Source organism: Dermacentor silvarum, chromosome 1 (genome assembly GCF_013339745.2).
Source record: "Dermacentor silvarum isolate Dsil-2018 chromosome 1, BIME_Dsil_1.4, whole genome shotgun sequence".
Lineage (NCBI taxonomy): Eukaryota > Metazoa > Arthropoda > Arachnida > Ixodida > Ixodidae > Dermacentor > Dermacentor silvarum.
Genome location: NC_051154.1, coordinates 57,166,616 through 57,189,156, shown reverse-complemented (window position 1 = coordinate 57,189,156; position 22,541 = coordinate 57,166,616). Strand labels below are relative to the sequence as shown.

Here is a 22,541-nt window from a genome sequence, read left to right as displayed (position 1 = left end):
CCCAAATAATCACTCTATTATGAGTTAACAGACAGAGAGAGAGAAATAGACGAGAGGAAAGACAGGGAGGGTAACAAGACGCACGTCCGGTTTGCTGCCCTGCACTTGGGGAAGGAGTATTGGGATGAAAATAGAGAGAGGAGATAGCGAGAGCACAGTTTCGCGCACATTTGAAAGTTCGCACCGAGTCTACACACGGTCGCCATGAAGGACTGCAACAACACTTTCGTGGCTTTCTGTCCCATCGACGCGTACAGCCATGATAAAAAGGTTTTTAAGTTCTGAAAATGTTCTAGAGTCCAGCCGGTTCAATGCTGTCTGGAGAGTTTCACGCTCGACGTTGTACTGGGGACAGAGACATAAGATGTGTTCACTCGTTTCTATAGTTCCACAAGAGTCGCACATGGGCATATCCCCCATTCCAATGCAGGACAAGTAGGGATTCGTGCTAAACACAACAGATAAATCAATACAAATGACACCTTGCTAATGCTTATTATGTAGCCACGTTTCGAAAAAGTTGATAGCTTAGCTTTGCCATGGATATGTTACGCGATAAAACTGTTCCATCGCAGAGAAAACTTCGATATTGAAACATCGCTCTCTCTTTTTTTTTTTCTTCCTTTCTTAACGTGCAGTTTCAGCAAAACACAACGTCCACGTTCCTGGTCGATAAGTACGGTAAGTGCGGAAATAATATTGATAGTTTAGAATAAATAATGTCATCTTCCATTTCAACTTAGTATACGGTGTGCTAAAAAAAAACGAGCTATTGATATAGCACGCCAACCGAGAGAGGGAGCGCGCTGCGGCTACTGAGCGCACGTAGCGGCATGTTTGCAGAACAAAGTGCCATTTGCCACATTTCGCTCTTACCGTCAGTTGGCGAGCTACAGCCGCTGAAGTAAGCACGTGCACAATCTGTCCGTCGGATTAGTGCCAAAGTGACAAATGAAAAGCTTGTATAACAACATGTGTGTGTGTGTGAAATTTTGCTAGAAACTTGGCAAAACTTTCACAGACACAATAGACAGTTTTAGCAGAGCGTTCACGGTCCGCTCCGCTCAGACCGTCGTGTCCGAACGATTCGCGCAGAGCCGCTCAGCGGAACGCTAGCGGGAACCCTAATGCGCGTGCGCACAATGCTCATATCGGCAGCGGAACGAAGAACGCTGCCCACGGTCCGCTACGAAGCCATTTGAGCGGAGCGTTAGGATGCGTCTACAGGTTGCTTTGCCGTTTTACAGCCGCGCTGAGCGCGCGTGGCCGGCGTCTCTGGCAGACGCGCTTATAACTGTGCTAAATAGAGTGTTTCAACTGAGCGTTTGCTGTCCGCTCCGCTCAGACTGGCATATGCTAGCAAATGCCACACAACCGCTCAGCGGGAACGCTATTGCGCTTGCGCACAACGTTCATACCGGCAGCGGAACGAAGACCGCATCCCTCGCTCCGCTCCAAAGCCGACTGAGCGGAGCGTGACAGCGTGCCTACTTGGCTTCTTCGTCGTTTTGCAGCCGAGTTGATAGAGCGTCGCTCGCGTCTCGGCAAGACGCGCTTATCAAATGCGAAATCTGCGCAGTTCCCCGCAGTATCTCAGAGCGTGAAATCTGAGAGGAGCGGAGTGTAAGCGGCGCTCTGCTAAATCTGCCTATTGAAACGAAGGTGCAGTCGTCGCAGTGTGTGATCAAAGGCTCTCCTCGTCCAAAAAAAGCACGCATGAGTGGGTTAAAGATCCAGGTGATGTTGGTTGTGTTTTTACACTGCAAAGGCATCAGCCCACCAGAAATTTGTAGAAAGTGTTCAGATGGTAAACAAGGAAGTCTACCAGGGCATCTAGCGCGTGTGAGGGATGCTGTGCGTAGTAAGAGGCCTGAATTGATGGAAAACTAGACTTCGGTGTTGCATCATGAGAATGCGCCGGCTCACGCGTCGCTCCTTGTCCACAGCTATGTAGCAAAACATCACACTCCCGTTGTGCCCCATCCACCGACGCCTTCCTGTTTTCCAAACTTCAAACCACGTTGAAAGGACGTCGTTTCCAATTCATAAAGAAGATTCAGGACAATGCAACAAGAGACCTGCGTACCATCCCAGAAAGTGCTTTGCATGAGGCTTTCCATAAATGGAAGAAACAATGAGAACAGTGTATTGCCAGTAGAGGGGACTACTTTGAGGGGGTCAGTGCTTAAAACATTGTACAATAAGCGATAAAGATGTTATAGCAAAAGTTTGGTTTCTTTTTGAACACACCTGGTACAGCGCTGCATGCATGCCGTAATTGGCGATGCGGAAACAATTCCTCTGCTTCAATTGGAAAATTTTGCATTTAAAAAACCTCAAAAAGAACACACTACTACTACTACTACTACTACTACTACTACTACTACTACTACTACTACTACTACTACTACTACTACTACTACTACTACTATACCTAATAGCTTTTACTTACTAGTAATATTACTTCACTGACCAAATACTACCGAGGCACGCAAAACCCCAGAAAGAAGAACAAATACTACGAGTTGTTTTACACTACTCCAGGTCGTTTTGTGACATGCCAAACGTTCACGCATACGGAACGCGCAGCGCTAATGCAAAGGTCGCGTTCATTCATGCATTAGTGAACGCTTTCCAACGCGTTCACTAAACTTTGTTGTTCTTTTGAACAATTATCTTTTTTACTTAGAGCCAACAAAATTACTGCCATCTCTGGTCTCCTATATTCCTTACATCATGTTCAGAACACTGGGCCGGGATAATATGTAACGATTCTATTTCACTGCAAACCCTTGTTGCTCTTCGTTCATTTTTAAATATTTCAAAAGTGCTTTTATACCTCATATGCATAATTAATGCGGCTGTAAATCACGATAACCAGTGTACTGCGCTATAAAAAAACATCCATAAAACTTCTTGTGTTTTTTTCCCCATCCCGGTACAGTGCTCCCAAGGTTTAAGGTCGACCTGAGCGTCCCGGATTATATATTGAGCAATTTTTCGACACTACGCTGTACAGTGATTGCAAGGTAAGGTAATTCATGAATTATTGAGGCAACGTTCATGACGCTAACATTTACGAATTCTATTGGATTTAATAAATGTCAGAAACAAAGAAAACAGCAATGTTCTGCAATGTTGTAGTCACTTTTTTGCAGTAATGCATGTATGATCATGTTTTAAATGCCTTGTTTTTTTTCTCCGGGTATAGAGCACACATTACCCAAAAGAGGTTTACAATATGCAAGCCTTTGGCGAATAATAGCCTACGTCATTGCTGCATCCTCGCCTAAATTATTGACGAAGCCGTCATGGTTCAAATAATGAGTGCAAAATCAGTGTGCCTTTACCTGCCTCTTTCACCATTCAATTAGGGATTTGGCTATCAATACTCGCCCACTTGTGCCGCACTTAAAAAGCACAGGATAAACGTACACAATTTTGAAATTGTTACACACGGGACTGGGGAGTAAAATAGCCAACAAAACACGATCTTCAGCTTCTAAACAATCAACATAAAATGCAATCACGCCGCAGCCATGTTTAAATTAAAAATGTACACGTAAAGGATGTCTGTCGCATCTGCCTGGACTAGTGTTACTGTCTGTGATTTTTTTTCTATAGAATTAGCCTCTACCTTTCAAAAGAATTGAGCAGTTCTGACTTTTCTTTTCTCTCTACATTGCCTGCTTTTCGTAGAAGAGCTATGAATTGGGCTAGTTGGTGTGCATTCATTTTTTCTTGCGCGTGTCACTTCGTGTCCGCTTCATATCCAGTGTCCGTTTCGTCCCTGTGGCGTCCTACTGCACTTAGCGCAAGAAAAAAATGACTGCTTTTCGTCGAAGCATTCGTTTTATACACCCTTAATAAATGCATGAATATCTCTTCCAGCTTCGTGAATAAAAATCCCGTCGAGGGTGTTGTTCTATTCAACTTTGGTCTGAAGCAAGAGGTTGGAGACGTGTCGTGGTTTTCAAGCAGCAAATCTCCAGTGCTTGTAAGAACCTAACCACTTATTGAACCGTTGTCTCGATGCGGCGGTCATCTTTAGCAATGGCTCCGCGTGAAGAGCTTGCTTCTAAGTGCACTAAATCGCTGCTTCGATTGCGCAGCTCGAAGGCGGTGACGCTGTGTACGATCTGCGGCGGGAGCACCTGGAGCCGTTCATTGGCCACCGCTGGGATACGCTGTTTGCCAGCCACGGGCGCCTAGTGGTGAAAGCGACCGTCACCGAGGAAGCTACCGGAGCTAAGGTGTCGGCGCAAAGTGACAAGACGGTTTTTTCTAAAACGCCTTACGTGATTTCACTGAGGAAGAATCAACGAAGCTTCAAACCCGGCCTAAAGATATACATCATCGTGAGTGCGAACTACACTTAAGCTTTTCGATATTTTATGGCGATTTCATGGCCCTAAACTCATCGTCCCTATTTGAAGTTCACATGGGCCATTCGGCTTCGTATGCGTACAAAGTACATACACTCACTGCATCACGGGAAATGCGAAGTCCCACCATGTTCGCGGAATTTCCAGAGCTCGCTGTCATACCAGGGTCCTAGAAAGTGCCGTTGGAAAACCTGTGGGAACAGCAGTGCTCCAGCGAGGAAAATATCGTTGACTTTGAACACTGAATGCCTCAATGTGAATGTAGCATTTCAGCACTTGAGCGACCCGCTAACGTGGTACGTACCCTAAAGGCTGATTCACACTACGCCGACACGGGAACGACTTTGGTCTGCCGACTCATGACGCGAGCAGTTTACAGGACGGAAGACGCTGTGTCCAACGGTTTAACGGAAGGAAAACGCTGTCGCCAACAGTCGGCCTAGTGTGAATCAGCCTTTAAAGCACCAGTGCGTATACATGTGTACGCGTTTTCTAAATTATTTTTGTAGACGTTGCACTTTATGCATAACTAGACAGGTAAGGTGCCATCGAAATGCCTCAGTGTACAATTCTCTTGTTCACGCTCTTCGTTTATTCGCGAAATGTGGACGAGTGAGATCGCAGGGAGAAGAAAATGACGAAGGCGAAAGCAAGTACGGTATCGAGCACACGTTACCCAAAAGAGTTTTACATTATGCAAGCCTTTGGTGAAGAATAGGCAACGTAATTGGTGCATCATCGCTTAAATTATTGACGAAGCCGTCATTGTTCAAATAATGAGTGGAAAATCAGTGCACGTTTACCTGCCTCGTTCAGCATTCAATCAGGGATTTCGCTATCAATACTCGACCACTTGTGCCACACTTAAGCAGCACAGGATAAACGTATATAATTTTGAAATTGTTGCACACAGGACTGGGGAGTAAAATAGCCAGCAAAACACGATCATCAGCTTCTAAACAGTCAACATAAAATGCAATCACGCCGGAGCCACGCCGCTGTGCAGTGGATGAAGCGGGATGGCCGAATCATTGGTACATACAAGAAGTTCACTCAACTGCTTCAGCGCTTTCAGCCTACCGCCGCAGAGCTCCTTGGCCTTTAACCACCACACTGTAGTGAAGTACGAAGCGAAAATAATAAGAATTAAGGTAACGAGTTTGAATGGCTAGTCACTATATTTATCACACTCTCATTGTGCCGTGCTCCGCCTTGTCTCCTGATTAGCTGCAAGGACTATGGCGTTTATCAATGCTTTATTTCGTTTCCATGTGTGTGGCCGACAAGAAAGGAATGCGTAATCACTCTAGTGCTTGCCATCACTTGCAGTCAGCAGGAGGCAACATCTGGAAACCGCACGTGGCAAACACCTCGCCATCTGATAGAAAAGTGATCGGTTACTAACCTTGAATGTCGTTGGAAATGGGAGAGAACAAAGCTCAAAGTTATCTAGTTTCTATAATGGCTGTGCACATAGAAGAGAAATCGCAGGAAAACTTTGCGCCGAATCGAGCTCATCTCCTCCTCCCTCCCTAATGTTTTTTTTTTTTTTTTAATTGCGAAACTGTGCGAGAAAGCCGGCGTCTGTCATCTGTAGCTGCGAAACGGCACCTAACTACGCATTGGCTGCGACGCCCCGTCACGACGGCGCCTCGGACGGAGCAGAGAGGGCGAAGGGGTCCCTGTGCTACAGCGCCAGGTGTTGCGTGAGCGGAGAGGGCTTCGCCGCAACAAAACGTCACCCTTACTCTCGCTCTCGGAAGCCCTTGTTATCCGCGAGTTCCTTCGCCTCGCACGCTCTCGCCTACGTTCTAACTACTACTCCGTAAGGCCAAATCAAAATGCACCAAGCGTCTCAACGCGCTTGCTTGCCGCGAGCAGTTCATAATTCGAAGGACCGCTCAGCGGCGTTCAATTGGACATTAATGCTTTCGCATTCACAAGTCCTAAGAAGTGTTTAGGGGTCCTGGGATTTTTCTTTGTCCCTTGTAATATATTGCCAACGCAGCCTCGCCTGCAGTATACTATATTCTGGTGTTTTCTTAATCTCAATTCTCTTCGCCGAATAGCGGTCGCTATAATGTCGTGGGCCTTTATACAAGTTTCGTCACATTTTTGAAAATAAAAGTAACCTCTCATTGCGAAGAAAGGAAATTGGCATAGTTCTAAGCATTTGTGATTTATTGTGTGCTTATTAACCTCAGACAAGTGACAGGCCAATGTGAGACTTTGTTTTGTTTTTCTCCCACCTTAATTAAATCGAATAATGCCATTTTATGTCTTCAAGACGCAAGTCAACGAAAATACAAGAGGTGCGTGTAATCATTTTAAAAGCGAGAACACGCTAACTCCGCTAAATTTTTTTTTTTAGTATGTAGGATACCCGCTCGTCAACGCTTTCGTTTAAGAACGTAAATGAATTCATTTGTCATATTAGACAAAAACGGACATCCTTACGGAAGCGCCTTCAAAGCTAATTACGCCATGCGTGCACCATGCAGGCTGAAGTAACATACGTCAGTGGAAACCCAGCTCCAAATGTACCGATGAAGGTGACTCGGCTGAACTCTGGACAAACATACGAAGCTACGACCGGCAGTGACGGAGTGGCAACGTTCTACATACCGGTGTCCATCGACGACGGCGCGCTGTCGATCGAGGTGAGAAAAACCTCTCGTTATCGAACAGATTGCTGCCTTCTGCCGGGGCGTGAACGGAAACGTCTGGCGTACGTAGCCGAGAAACGTAGCATTGAAAGTGAAATAATCGTACATGTAACGAGACTGAAGCAATTCGAGTGTTCAGAACACTTTGAAGAGAAAAAGAAACAAATAATCTGAGGTAATATTAGGTATGCTAAACAACGCCCCATTATCGTTGGGAGCAGTCGCTCGGTCGGAGGGGTAATAAGAATAATGACAGATACATTACGTGGTGTATAAATAATAACAAACCACGACATTGCATTTTATCACACATTCCATCTAGAGCCGTGTTATGCTATCATGCATTAGCTCGTGACAGAATCGAGGGGGAAAAGTGGCTTGATTGAATCAAATGACCATTGAACAAGACATTGATTACTAAAGCTTGGAAAAATTTTAATAAATTGAATCGCTTGTGGTTATCTGCTCAAATGAGACCGTTAATTTTAGGTTTCTCTTTATATTTGTCTTACAGGAACATGGAAACAAAACATGAGAAAAAAGTCGCAGTTTCGCCCGAAAGGCGAAGAATCGATTGCAAATTAGCAGACAGCTATACGAAATAAGGATAGTAGTTTTATCGGCCGTATAAACTTGTAAACATTCGCTTACTTACTAAATTAACAAGCATGGTGTCAGCGCGCACAGGCAAAATTGAACCTGTATCACACTCGATGACCACGGACACTCGCTGTCAAAACGCTGGCGTAAGAAAGCGTTTGTAGATCCTTGTAGATATTTGCCAATATATTCACGTATGCATCCTGTACTCCTTGGTTACGTAATGCCTCTATGACTGCTGGTATCTCTACTGAATCAAATGCTTTTTCATAATCTACGAAAGCCATATAGAGAGGCTGATTACACTCCGCTAATTTCTCTATTACCGGGTTGATGACATGGATATGATCCATCGTAGAATATCCCTTCCTGAAGCCAGCCTGTTCTCTTGGTTGGCTGAAGTCAAGTGTTGCCCTGATTCTATTTGAAATTACCTTGGTGAATATTTTATGCAATACTGAGAGCAAGCTAATGGGTCTATAATTCTTCAATTCTTTAACATCTCTTTTCTTATAGATGAGTATAACGTTGGCGTTCTTCGAACTTTCTGGTACACTTGAATTCGTGAGGCATTGCGTATAAAGGGCCGCAAGCTTTTCAAGTATGATATCTCCACTTTGGTCTAAAAGTGACACTAGCAAATTGTAATGCTCGGAATGTTCTAGATTTCTTCGCATAGTAAACGTACATTAAATGTTGCTATACAGCTTGTCTCATCTGCCGGAAAAAAGAACGAAAGATATCAGAATAGAACGCAATATCTGCAACATGATCTAACATATTTTCAGGTTACTGATGCCCAAACTGGCGATAATGATGCTCGCCGGCACCGTGTGCCTGTTGTGATAAAGTTTCAGAGTATCGTTTTCTGTCTTTCTCTTTAAGGTGGCGACCAACGATCAAAGGTACCCAGATGAGCACCAGGCGCGAGAACGACTCACTCTGCAGCCCTACCAACGTGTTTCAGAGGGATTCATTGCCATCGAAAGAAAAGACCCGAAGAGCGTTGTTGAAGTAAGATGTCCAAACTTGTTTGCTGGCGTCCTTGGGTGAAAGTGTATGTACAAAACACGCGCACAAATGCGACCGGAAAGTTAAAACCGTATACAGCTCGAACAATAATTTTTCAATACGGGTGTGTCTTATAGTCGAACCGCTGTGGTTTCATCGTCACTAAAGCACTGTCTTCAAACGACCTCATTCCAATTACATGCTGCCGGTGAGATTACAGAGTAACGTAATAGTTTATTCGAACCCTCCCCTTCAGGTTGTTCTGGCTTGTTCTGTACGTCATGAAAAAGTTCTGTACCGTTCTGGCTTTTTATTGCGCAGCAGGTAGGTTAAGCCTTTAACCAGGGTCCTTCAAGAAAGTATTGAAGGACCCTGATATAACGATCGCAATCTCGAGGACACCTTTGAAATTCCGCGTTTTGAGAGTGCCACGAAGGCAAGGCTTCCGCGTGTGTTCATATTGCCTAAAGTATTCCCCTACAATTTATTACAAAACCACTCACCCACTGTGCGGCTTAGTGTCTATGACGCTCTGCTACTAAGAAAGTTGTCGTAGTGACCGCACTCGGATGGGTGCGGTATGCAAAAACGCTCGCACATCAAGGTTTGGTCGTACTTACAGAGCCTCGGGTATTGAACATTAACTTCAGGACCTCAACCTCAGCATCAAACCAAACTAAGCAATTCGAACAACTTTTCAGTCAGCATCACACGTTTATCTTCATAAGAAATTGCTGAACGATTTCCGTAAACAAAGCACGAATTCTCAGTTAAATTAAGGCCCTGACGCCTCCTCATTCATGCTTTACTTCGAAATTTCTGCTCTGGCATACTACTAGCCATTGACTATGGGCTCATACAGCGTAAGCAAACATTTGTATTCAATACACAACGACGAAGAAGACGCAGTGTCTGCGAGCCAAAACGCTATTTTCTCTAGCTCGGAGTGGGTATGTGCCAGTAACTCCAAGGCTCTACATCTACATCTACAGCTCGGCTGTTTTTTCCTAATTTCTGCGTATATCCCTGGAAAGCCACCAAGGTTTGTGGCGCCTGTGCAAGTTGACGTCCCCGCGCCTCTTCCGAGGATGGCGACGTCATGGTAATTGCGTCGAGGAAGCGGACCGGCCTCTAGAGCGACACCGACTGCGAAGACACCAGTGTCTACTCGCTCAGCAGTGAGGACTTCTCCAATGACGACATTAAGCTTCTGCGGAGGAGCCGCAATGCGAAGCGAAGAAACACCAGGGCCTCCCTGTCTTCAAGTACATCGACTGTAGGATTAACTCGGAACACCACAGTCAGTACGATCCTTTTTACACCGGCAGCGCTTTTTGATCTGCAGCTGGCATAATAGCCCGGGCGAAAAGTTGCAAGCATTTCCTTCCAATTGGCTACCTGCGACTGAGTATGCTGCGCACAGCCGTGAACGTCCGTATAACCTCAAAATGGATATCTTACAAATAAACAAATTCGCAATAACAACGGGCCATGCATTGGTCTGTGACCGCTAAAGCGGCATCTACCTAAGCCCCTAACCCCCCCCGTTTCGCGCCGGTTCACTTGGCAACCCTTGGCAAGAACCCTCCCTGTCAGGCCTAGTGGTGAAGCCTAGGAAAAAGAACATTACGTGATCGCGGACAGCCAATGGGAAATAACTGCTGGCAACATTTCGCCCGGCCTACTCCGCCAAAGGTCGGCAATATAGCCACTGCCGTTAGCACCTGAATTCGCTACCAACAACCTGAGGTGACTCAACAGTCTGTATCTGTTTCTTGAAATGGTGGCACCCAGTCAAGTCACAGGCATTAGAATCAACCCCCGTAACGATGTCCTGGCTACCGTCGTTGCACATGAGACTCTGTTGAGCACGTTGAGCAATCTTTCGGAGGAACTTGGTGGCATGAAGGTTTACTCGTATGTCCTTGTGGACAGTGCTTCTACTATTGGTGTCATCAGCGACTTGGACGTCTCCATATTCAGCATTGACGTGCCGATTCTAGCGAAGCCACTGCTGTTGTATGTCTTGGGACAATGAGACAACTCATGCGTCTCGCATCGGCAAATGCCGCTTTTTCAAGATAATATTCAAGGGCAAGTCTCTCCCCTAACACGTCAAGGTGGGCCACTTTAGACACCCTGTACGACCATTTATTCCAAAGCCATTCCAAGACATAATTGCATGACACTAGTAGGAGACCTGAGCGCCGCGTGCGAGATTGTACACAAGACTTCCCTCACGAGGCGCCGGCCGAGCCCCACCCTCCAGACTCCTGTGCAGCCACTGTTCTCAAATGCCCCAATTGCCTTGGGTCCCATGATGATCCCTAGACGAGCTGCCCCAAAATAAAGAAGGGAAAAGTGGTCTTGAAGCAGATGGCGAGAGACCATTCGTCTTTTCGGGAAGCCATTGCTGCCGTTAGAAAGCGATGTTTCCAAAGCCGTCGGACTTCAACAAAGTCGATACCTCTATAAAGAATACGCCACATCTGACGACACCTCCTCCCCTGCCTCCTCGGCCTGGTGCAATCGAGTCTAACTCTGAGACGAAGACTAAGTGTCTGTGATACAGAACATTTTTTGTCAAGCTCAGCTATTCTCCCCTGATTTCTCTTTATATCTAGGCACAACCGCCATGGGTTGTGGCACGGATGCAAGTTGATGTCCCCACGCCTCTGCAGGGGATGACGACTTCAGCGATGGCTACGTCTACGAAGCGGACCGGCCTCCAGAGCGACACCGACGGCGACGATACCAGTATATACTTGCTCAGCGGTGATGACTTCTCCGATGACGACTTGCAGCTTGTGAGCAGCCGCAACGCGAAAAGAAGAAACAGCAGGGCCTACGTATCTGACTTCAAACACGTCGACTGTAGAACCAACTCGGAATACCGCAGTTAGTACGATTCTATTTGTACCATAATTCGCTACCGACAGCCTGAGGCGACTTAGCAGACAGTCTGTCTCGGTACTCCTTGAAGCGGTGACGCCAAATCAAATCGCGGACGTCACAGTCAACACTAAAAAATGTCTTGGCTATTGAATTTGTACATGAGACTGCGCGGAGCACTTTCAGGGAGCTTACGGAACTTGCTAGCATGAAGGTCCGCTTCTATATCCCTCTGGACTGTGGCTTCCACACTGGTGTCATCTACGATGCGGATGTCTCCAGCGATGACTTGACGATTCTAGTGAAGCCAGCTGTTGATGGCGTCTCCATAATTCGATCCTGTGTCTCGCTTCGGCCCTTCCCGATGTGTGAAGGTAATCTTCAAGGGCGAATCTCTGCACTCACACGTCAAGATGGGCCACTTTAGACACTCCGTGTGACCATTTATTCCAAGGCCACTCCAATGCCGCAATTGCGTAAGGCTAGGACACGTGAGCGCCGTGTACGAGAACTCGAGAGCTTGCTCCCGCTGCGCAAAGCCCCACTCTGGAGACTGCTGTGCAGCCATGGTTCTCAAATTCCCCAATTTCCTTGGGTCCCATGATGCTCCCTCAAAGGACTCCTCCAAAATGCAAAAAGAAAGCGCAGTCTTGAAGCAGACGGCGAGAGAGCATTCGTTTTGCCGGGAAGCTGTTGCGGATGTTAGAAAGCGATGCTCCCAACGCCGTCGGACTTCAAAGAAGGCCGATTCCTCTGTGAAGAGTGCGCCACATCTGACTCCTGCTCTTCCTCTACCCTCTAGGCCTGGTGGAGTCGAGTCTAACTCTCACAACTAGGTCGTGCCGGACATCATCAATACGGAAGCTTGGCCCGCGCTACCAAAGCTACAGCTGCCACCACAGCTGAAGCCACAGCTGAAGCCACAGTCTAAGCCACAGCAGATGTCACAGCCGGAGCCACAGTAACATCAAAGGATAACGCGCACCGCGGTAGTGTCCACAGCGCCGACTCGTGACAAATTTTCCGAAGCAGACCGGTAAGTGGTTGTGATGCTTCGGTCCCTCATAAATACCCTTCGCATACTCTTAAGCAAGTTACATACTCCATCAGTGATGTGCAAGCGCTGGATGCTCTTAATACAGTGCTTGCAACTCTGGAGTAAGCCCCATCGCTCACGCGGAGCCTCGTATTCACACAACGACCACTGGCTCTTGGCTCATGCCATATGTCTTCAACGCACATCACCCACCACCTATGCGACTTTGGGTTCACTGCGTTTCGCTGCACACACAGTGTTCACTCTTTCTGTTTTCCTCTTTCAATTCCCCATTTCCCGTATCCTCAGTGTAGGGTAGCAAACTATACGCTCCTCTGGTCGTCTGGTTCACCTCCCTGTCATTCTTTTCCTTGTTTTAATTCTCTCTCTCTCTCTCTCTCTCTATGTATTCAATTTGTGAATTTAACAAAATTTTTTCACGCAGTTATTACTCAAAAACTCATGAAGTATTTAAAGGCTGTAGTGACCCATAGACAAAATAGATACGCTGGGACGCAGCATATATTAAATGACTTGTTTTTTTTTTTTTTTTCTTGCAGGCAAATCAATTGTACGAAGCGGTTTTGTTCATTCATCACGTCGACAAAATCAGTTCCTCGGTTTACTATGCGGTAAGACTTTTTTCTTTCTTCTTGCAATACAATATTCTGTTTTTGTCCTATGCCATCTATGGCTTTTTTTTTTTTAGCCGTATATCAGGATCCGCTGTGAGTCATCAATGAATCGCTGCGCGAGTCTTGACTAGGAAATGTTAGTATCACGATTGGACTGATGCCGCTTTCCTTGTTCGTGAAAGCTGCTTGCGACAAGTCGGCCGCCTTCGCTAATAGTATGTCCAACGTAATGATACGCTGGCGCCTGTTCTAACCAACAATTCTATCGTAAGATGATTTTAGCCCATTCAGACACGGCGTCCACATTCGAGAACGTGACCTATTTTACCATTTCTGTGCAGTGGTAGCAAGGAACAGAGCACAAACATTAAGCTTAGGGTAAATTGAACATTCTGCTAGCCTGTATTACTTCCATTTTACTTCTGAGTGATATGTATCGTTACAGAGTACCGCTTTCGTGTAGGCACTACCGTTTTTTACGTGATAGTTTACGTGGGGCATGTCAGTAGCAACCTCGAAATCTTCTTTTTTTTTCTTGAAATGCTTGGGGCCAATAAATAACTTGCACATGTAATTCGAGCGGGTGATTCAATCCTTTTTATGAAGAAACGTGGCATGAGTGACTTTACAATATTCAAATATTTAGTTACTCTGTAATTATGATGACTCATCATATACGGCGCACAGCGACGATTTTATCGCGCTTGGACTTTATACAGAACCTCACGGCAACGGCGACGCCGACGGAAGAAATCCGCTTGAAGTGTCCATATAATTGCTATCGCAATAAAACGAGTCGGCGGCGACGCAGAGCAGTGCTCTACGTCTCCGTCGCCAGCACGGTGACGGAGTCCCGCCCCTTCAATAATTACCAATCAGAAATTAAGAAGCCGTCGCTAAATACAGCCATTTTACAAAGCTGAAGCTGGCAACAACAGCGGCTGCTAGTTTGTTTACATGCGTTCCACGTGTGGCGCATCGAAAACTCAGCTGTTCGTTTCGGTGGCGGCTGCGCTTGCTGCGGCTGCGCTTGCTGCCAGCGTATTGACAGTGGTTGTGTGCGGTCATCGAATGTGATCTATTCATGTTTGCTTGTGCGCGCTGACACCACGCTTGTTAATTCAGTTAGTAAGCGAATGTGTCAAGTTTATGCAGCCAATAAAACTACTATCCCTACTCCGAATAGCTCTCTACTAATTTGCAATCGCAATTGATGCTTCGTCTTTTGAGCGAAACTGCGACATTTTTTTAGGGGAAAACGACTCTCTCTCTCCCCTCACGAAAAACGGTGCCGTGAGGTGACGAGACGGAGCGTTTGACGGCTGTGTGAATGAGGCCTAAGGCGCACGTGCCGGTTGCTGCCTCTGACATCTACGGAATTACGCAGTGAAACTAGGATAGGCGCCTAAATATCCTCACTGCAACAAATAAATACCGTCAAGCGCGCAACTCCTTTGTTAAAGCGAAACATTTTATGTCTTTTTTCCCGAGGTTTGGCACATCTGCTCGGTCGGCTTTACGCCGAGTAAGGTGGGTCGCACCTGGAGATAGTACAATATTACACTGGGCCACGATTTTGTAGCGGTGCGTTTTCGGATGCTATTCCTTTTCGTGCCTTTCGCACTTTCAGCGCTTCATCAGTGGTAAGAGCTACACTCCGCCCCCGTTACCGATGGAATCAGCCGCCCGTGAACGGTGGATGATAAGAGTGGCGTAGATTAGAGCAGAAGGCATCGCTAGAAAATTATGACCCTGGGCTGATACCGGAGATGGCGTTGTAACAGGTGGGCTGATCCCTGAGACATTGTTATCCGGGGTCGCGGGAATCACGTGGGTCGCAAAGTGTGTGTGTGTGTGTGTGGGGGGGGGGGGCTTCGCGTGTTGTGGTCTTGCTGGGAAGGCATGTAATCGCTAGGCTGCAAAACACGTTGCATATGGTGAACAGTTTTATTACGTTTAATTAACCGCTTCACGAAAGCTTCGCTTCACAGAGCTACCAAAATCTGTATAGTTTTTCTTCCTTTTCTTTCGTACAGCAAGAACACGGCTCGTTTCAACATGCTATATTTTCATTCCTTCAGGTCCTGTCCAAGGGGAGAATACAAATGGTTCAGAAGCTGCCTGAAGGAAGAAGAATCGAGGAAAATATAGTGATACCTGTTACGCCTGAGATGACACCCAGCTTCCGCGTGGTGGTATTCGCTGTGCTTGACGGAAACGTCGTTACCGACTCCATTTACGTGAATGCCCAGCCAGCGTGCACAAACACATCTCATGTAAGTGCAGTAGTGGTCCGTTGCTTACAGTTCTGAGAATGAATCTGCGAATGAGTGAGTCCACAGGCCAAAGTGAATCTCCCATATAGGAGCAAGCCTCGCACATAGATTCAAAACAAAACAAAAATCGCAATAAAATGAAGGATAAGCACAGTTGTGCATATCGCAAACTAGAATTCTGCAGTCCTAACCGGAATATAAGTAAAGTGAAGGTTTAGCTCAGAAATGAGATCCTACAGGAAGCGAACGACATTTTCGACCTGTCGAGTAAGGACGTCAGACTGCACCGGCCATTACGACAGGACAGATGGGGCCAGTTCTGTTTATTACAAACTTTTATTTGCTCAAAAGCGCGCAGGGTATTAACCGCGCGTCTGTGCTTTTCTTATGAACTAAACATTTGGCCACGAGCACTTAGAACGGCGGTTTGGCATCGTTTTGAAAAAGTAACTAATATTAACATTCCCTGTAAATTCATTAATTATCATTTTCGTTTACACGTGCTTGTAACATTCATGATCTGTTATCCTCACACATGCACACTGAGAGGAAACCTGTTGTTTCTGATTATTGGGATGAGAACAATAAAACCATCAGGGGTAGTTCGTTTGAGCAAGCGAACTACCCCTGATGATATTTCGCCAATCTTTGCACTGTGGTCCTAGAAATTGCAGCAGAAACGAAACATAAGAAAAGACAGAAAGGCAAAAGAACCGATTTCTTCGAGGTGAAACGGACACGATAAGGCTACTCAGGCAGTAGTCATGGAACGTCGCCATGCACTATGTTGGCGAGCTCATTCGAAAATATAACGCAGCGAAAGCAAATACCAGTGTTTCTTGAGCATTTGGCCCCAATTTTAAAGCGATCTTCTCAATAAGCAAGTACTTAAATAGTGACGGATGCGCTTCTGGAATGAAGGACGTGCTCTGAACCAACCACGGCAGAAGTGGAAAACCAACGTACAGCCATGGCTTCAAAAGGCTTGTTTGATGACAGGATGACAAATGTGAAGTAAGAGTGTTTGCTCTTGATTTTAGGTTAAAACATAAAATTGATTACCTTTTCTAAGCATGACTGATATTTGAAAAAATGCTTACTTAATTGGCGTCGTCTGTAACACATACTCGTACCTATAAGTATATTATTGACCCTTCTCGTGGAGTGAATGTGCGCACAATTTAATGTATGCGCACTATATACGCACTATAAATGACGGTACTACACCGATAGCGCACGCATGGTTGAAGATGAATGTTTCGTGACGGTGCACAAGAGTAAGCGAGTTACTAGCGATAATAAGTCTTTGCTACAAGGTATTACAATGTACAGAACACCTACCGTTTCAAGCCTTGTGCGCAGCAAGAGGAAATCTAACGGAACTGAGCACACCCGCGAGCGATTAGGCAGAAAATAATCAGATAGTGACCGCACCGAGGAACTTTACTGAGTCAGAAACATGACATGCCGCTGCTTCAACGTATTTGCCAAATAAAGAACGAAGATCAAAACACGCTAATCCTGATTCAATTCATGAGCGGAAAGTTTGTATAGATTGGAATACATATTTAGCCCCGCTTTTAGAGCAAGCCCCATATACGCTGCTCGCACCGTCTGGACCTAGCTCGGAAAGCGCTTTTGCAGGATCAGCTCGGAAAGCGCTTTTGCATGTTCTCTGAAGCTGTGGCCAAAGCTTTGTGTCGTCCACCCAGCCACCGTCTACGATATTGTCACGGTGCCACGAGAGGGACAAAGAAGACGATCACTTACAAGACGGAAAGAGACGACGTTGTGGGGCTAACCCAACGTTCCGCCATACTGGTTGTACCAGCCATATCTTCTGCAGAGTAAACACGGTCCCATTTAACCTTACATCTTTGCCCGTTTCATTTTTGGTAGAGGTGCTTGGTATGACACAAGACGGAACTCCGCAGCGGGCTCAGTCCTCGGCCGTTGTACCATGCTGACAGACGACCACGCCCCTGGGTCAAGCACGGCGACAACACCCGGCGCAGCCGGACCGTCAGCATCCGCGACGCCGCAACCGTCAGTCGTCTTGACGCATCCGCGCGACCCCGGCACCATCTCCGGTAATGGCACCGACAATGTCGAAATCGAAGAATGGCTTGGCATATACGAACACGTCGCTGCACACAACCGATGGGACCGGATTGCGATGCTCGCTAATCTTCTCTTCTACCTCCAGGGACCAGCACGCACCTGGTATGACTTACGTGAAGAAGAGCTGACCAGTTGGGACGTATGCAAGCAAAAACTTCGCGACCTCTTCGGCAAGTTCGCTGGTCGCAAGTGCGCCGTTGCGAAAGACCTATCCTGTAGGGCTCAGACGGCTACCGAGTCGTACGTTGCGTACATCCTTGATGTCCTAGCTCTTTGCCGCCGCATCGATTCCAGTATGCCCGAGGCTGACAAAGTGAGGCACATTCTGAAAGGCATCGCCGATGATGCGTTTAACTTGCTCGTTTTTAAATACTGCTCGACGGTAGACGAAATTATCCGTGAGTGGAGAAGTTTAGAAGACGCGAAGAGCCGTCGCATCACCGGTCAGTTCGTGCGGCTTCCCAACACCGCCGCTACGTCGTCGTGCGAAGACGCTCCTTCGGCCCTTCAGTCGTCCAGTACGGATAGCGTTGTCCGAATTGTGCGGCGCGAAATCAAGGCTGCGTCACCATCTTCTTTCGCGCGCCCTTCTGAGGATACTCAATCGACGATCTCCCTAATCCAGGCAGTTGTCCGCGAAGAACTGTCAAATGCAGGAATTCAACCCGTGTGTTCCTTAACACGCCCTCCGGTTAGCTATCGAGATCCGGCCCAATGGCGAACCCCTGACGACAAGCCCATATGCTTCCATTGTAGCGGCGTGGGGCATATTTCTTGCTATTGCCGTTATCGTCAGCCCTCGTTTTCACGCTCCACGTTTTACCACCGCCACAATGACAACCAGCGCCAGCCATATGATGCTCCAAATGACCCGACATACCGTGACCACGCCCCTTCTGCGTCCACCAGACGCTCGAGCCGTTCGCCGCCGCCGCACGATCGTCGGTGTCGCTCGCCCCTGCCCCATCATTTTTCCTCGCCGCACCCTTCTGTACGCTCATCCCCGGAAGACTGACGGATGCAGCTCCCGGAGGTGACGCTGCATTGGACTCTCGACCTGCAAATGCTCTCCTTACCTTGCCTACAGATCAGAACCTAAGCGCCGTGGAAGTTGATGCCCTCCCTGTCACTGCCCTGATCGACACCGGCTCCCACATCTCGGTCATGAACGCTGATCTCCGGAAGCGGCTCAAGAAAGTGCTCACTCCTGCCGAGTCCTGCGTCGTACGAGTCGCTGAGTGATGGGGGAAATCCCGCTGTGCTGGGAATGTGTGCCGCTCGTGTCAGCGTCGCCGGTCATCACACATCTGTATTGTTCCATCGACTTGACCATTGCCCTCACGACGTGATCCTTCGCCTTGATTTATCTGCCCACTCAGCTATAATTGACTGCTCGGCTGGTGTAGTCAAACTTGATTTCCCTGATATTACCGACCTTAACGACACCGTGCCGATCCAGCTCTGTTGCGCCGACTTTGTTCGTCTATCTCCGCAGGCTCTGACCTGTATCACTGCTGTGCCCAACCCCTGTGTATCAGATGCTGACTATGTCATCACTGCCTGTGTTAGTGCCTTACTTTCGCACGGTTTCCTCACACCCTAGTGACCATATCGGCTAACAAAACTTACCTTCCACTCCTGAATTTCGAACTCTGCTCTCAGGTACTACCCGAAGAGATTTCTCTCACCACACTGTGAAAGAAAATCATCAGATACGCACACGACAACCTTCGCTTACCCCCATTTTCTCGACAGGGGAAGGTCTGGTGATTTTTTTTTTTCATATGTCATAAGGCGTTCCTAGTTGGTTTCAGCGATGTCCTCGGTGAACTAAACAAGACGCTTGGTTTATATTTGGCGAAAATAAAGGGCGCGCGGGGGGGGGGGGGGGGGGGGCACTATGTAAGTAAACTTCAAAGACAGGGGACTAACTATGATATTTGCAGTAAATTACGCAATTAAGCGATCCGGAACTTTATGAATGTGTTGTACGAACAGAGCAGAATTTATCCCGCTGCCCTGGGAGAACCGTTAACTCAACCAATATCAAATCTACAGAAACTTGAGAGGGCAGGTGAGGGGGTGAGTAGGGAGGGAGTACACCATGGTAAACGTTATGGGCGAAGTAACAGTGTGTTTAATGAATTACGGGCTTTCAAAAAATTTCCAACAAGAAGTGCTTGGCAACTTTTTTAACTATGCGATATAATTCAGGAAGCTAAAACTTCTACTGAAACTGTTCGAAAGGAACAGCTTCGCTGGAAATGTGGTTGTAATTCTCCAAGGTCGCACACATCTGCTGTCTTTTTTCTTACGAATATTGCACGTCATTTATGTTCATTGTACTTCGCTGTGTATAACTTCGGCAATACTATTGCCTTAACTAGCGATACATGTGTGCTGTATGTAGACTTAAAGTGCAATTCTTTGTTTAATTAGCAACGTCGTCTGTAACAAATGTGCATTTTCTGATGTGCCCTGCGCTGCTACTACTGGGCGGGATCTGGGAACTCTGGGCACTCACTGCCTTTTGTCCCTGTATCATATGTAGATTTTAATAGTGTAAAGAAATAAATGCAAATGCAAATAATTTTTGGGCCCCCATGGTTCACCATGTTTCCCAGCTTTTTTACTTATTTGAAAAGTAATTATATATATATATAAGAGAAAGAGAGAGTCAGATCGTTTTAGGTTTAGGTTTGCCCCCCCCCCACTCGAGAAGTAGTTGGTACGCCACTGGCTTTGGCCATGGAGATCTCAGGCAGTGGATGGAATTCGCTCTCGTTGAGGGGGCCTTTCTTCTCATTCAATTACCGTGTGCATATTTAAAATACTTGCCCTTTGTCGAATTTTACTTTCCCGTGGTTATTACTGCAGCTTTCAGGTAGTGTATAAGTACAGTTTCGGTCGGGTCCTGTGATGCAATATTATCCAGAGTATTCAGAAAATGCGAGTTGTAGGCACAGTGGCTGCAGTGGATAGGAAATATAAATACGTGTACCCCGTTCCGCTTTGCACAACAGGCATCTCAGATTGTTTTTATAAATATATGGCTTCGGTAATATCTGAACATACATGGAGGCTAGAACTATCATTCCACAAGAGGTCGCGCGCTGGAAATGGTCACCCTGGGATGATGCTTTCAACGATATCGCTTTCTTCACTTGTGCGTTTCAGTTCACCCTCGAAAGGAAGAATATGGGAGTTGCATCTGAGCCTATGGCCCTGGAGACGCTAGTCGTTAAGGGCACGCCTGGAACACTTGTTGGCTTGTTGGGCGTAGACCAAGCGCTCTACCTGCTGAGAAAAAAGGATCTCCTCACAAGGGACAAGGTAATGAGCATATTGATTCGAAGCAAATGGCATATTCGGGTGGTCGTTTCAGAGCGCTCGGGAAGTGCTACAAAGGTCATGGAAACAAGCAAACAAACGTTACTGCTACCATAAGAGGCCTCTGCGGATGAAAATAAAGCAGACACACCACTCACTTACCCGGTTATTCTAGTACTCAAGCAATGAAGCTATTTTTCACTGCTTTGTAGCTGAACCAGAGCGCTCTCAAACGACCACCGGAATATGCCATAACACAATCCGAGAGACGTTCTGCGTGGAGCAGACGACAAAGAAGGGACTGTCTGGGGTGCGGGCTCTCCACCATCTTGGTTGATTCTGTGTACCTCAGTGTAAATACACTGTAAATAGCCACACCTCATGTCGTTTCACGTAACATTTTTGTGGTGGAGTTACTGGTTGTTCCTTGTACCCATCAGTGGATGGGTACAGGGAACAATACTGGATAAGTTTTACGTAACAATATTAAAAGCGTCCTCGGTCGTGCCGCCTTAACTGGTCCGAGAACAAGTGCTGAATTGTCCAGCATTCCTCGTAATAAGGACACAGTCATTTATAAAGGATACGGAACGGAACAGTTGAGACCCTATCACAACGTCCTGAGATCCCGTATTCAGAAACCAGTTCGTATACGCAGAAGTAGTTCGCAAGAAAAGGAAGAGGCCAGTCACGATAGCGAACGTCATGACAGAACACAAGGCACAAAAGTGCCAGCCAATGCGAGTTCTTACAAACGAAAAATTTTTGTAAACTACACATCGACAGTTGAGTTCAATGCAAACATTTTCGGTCCTGAAAACCGCTTCTCATTGGCCGATCAGGTTTGCTAATATTACCTCCAGTGACCCTAGAGTGTTGAATAAGCGCCTAGTAAACGAACAACAGCACTCACATTATGCTTATTATGCTTTTCAAGTGACAAATGCGGAACATTTTGTTGGCTGTGCTACTTGAAAAAGTCTAAGCAGCGAACTGAACCGGTAGAACCGTCCCTGCATGCGGACGCGACGTGAAAACATTCTAATTCACACCTACTATACTGGGCAGCTGTTCCAGTCTCTGGATTCCAAGGATCTCGGCTGCGGCGCGGGCGGAGGCACGGACGCGGTCGAAGCACTTTCCAGTTCCGGCGTCGTGCTCCTCACGCGAGATCACGTGGGCAACACCTTGAGAAGCGGTGAGATATCCGGCCCAGGGTCACAGTCTCGGTCGCCTGGGGTGCTGTAACGTAAAATGATTTCAAACTGTTTTGATTCCAATTTCTGCAATCAGCCTCAATGATTGGTCAAAACATTTTCGGGCCACTCCCAACTTCACCTGTCTGTCACGCGACGTCGCGAAAACCGCGATAGCTCCCCATCTGATATAACGTGTACACACTGATTATGTATGATTAAACCGCGCAAAAGAAAAATAGTCATTCATGATTCGACGCCTATTCACCATTAGCCATCTGCTATTGGTTCAATGTTTTCTGGCTACGCCCACTTCGCCTGTCTGTCACGTGACCTCACAAAACCGCGAAAACTCACCACGTCAAAGTGACGTGTGCGCGAAAAAAATGCATT

At 46.8% G+C, this 22,541-nt stretch overlaps 2 protein-coding genes across 8 annotated transcripts in view; both read left to right on the top strand.

The window, feature by feature from the left end:
• LOC119463792 (A.superbus venom factor 1-like) overlaps window positions 1-22,541 on the top strand; it is a 268,434-nt gene that overhangs the window by 166,433 nt on the left and 79,460 nt on the right. For all 7 annotated transcript variants that reach the window (XM_049668402.1, XM_049668407.1, XM_049668410.1 and 4 more), the window contains 10 exons: window positions 639-681; window positions 2,945-3,029; window positions 3,892-3,997; window positions 4,113-4,358; window positions 6,887-7,045; window positions 8,537-8,665; window positions 13,151-13,222; window positions 15,307-15,501; window positions 20,800-20,955; window positions 22,021-22,150. In XM_049668402.1, the coding sequence (XP_049524359.1) occupies window positions 639-681; window positions 2,945-3,029; window positions 3,892-3,997; window positions 4,113-4,358; window positions 6,887-7,045; window positions 8,537-8,665; window positions 13,151-13,222; window positions 15,307-15,501; window positions 20,800-20,955; window positions 22,021-22,150 (1,321 nt within the window). The remainder of the gene's footprint in view (window positions 1-638; window positions 682-2,944; window positions 3,030-3,891; window positions 3,998-4,112; window positions 4,359-6,886; window positions 7,046-8,536; window positions 8,666-13,150; window positions 13,223-15,306; window positions 15,502-20,799; window positions 20,956-22,020; window positions 22,151-22,541) is intronic.
• Window positions 1-22,541, top strand: part of LOC125945992 (A.superbus venom factor 1-like) — a 179,508-nt gene that overhangs the window by 151,979 nt on the left and 4,988 nt on the right. The gene's annotated exons all lie outside the window — the stretch shown is intronic.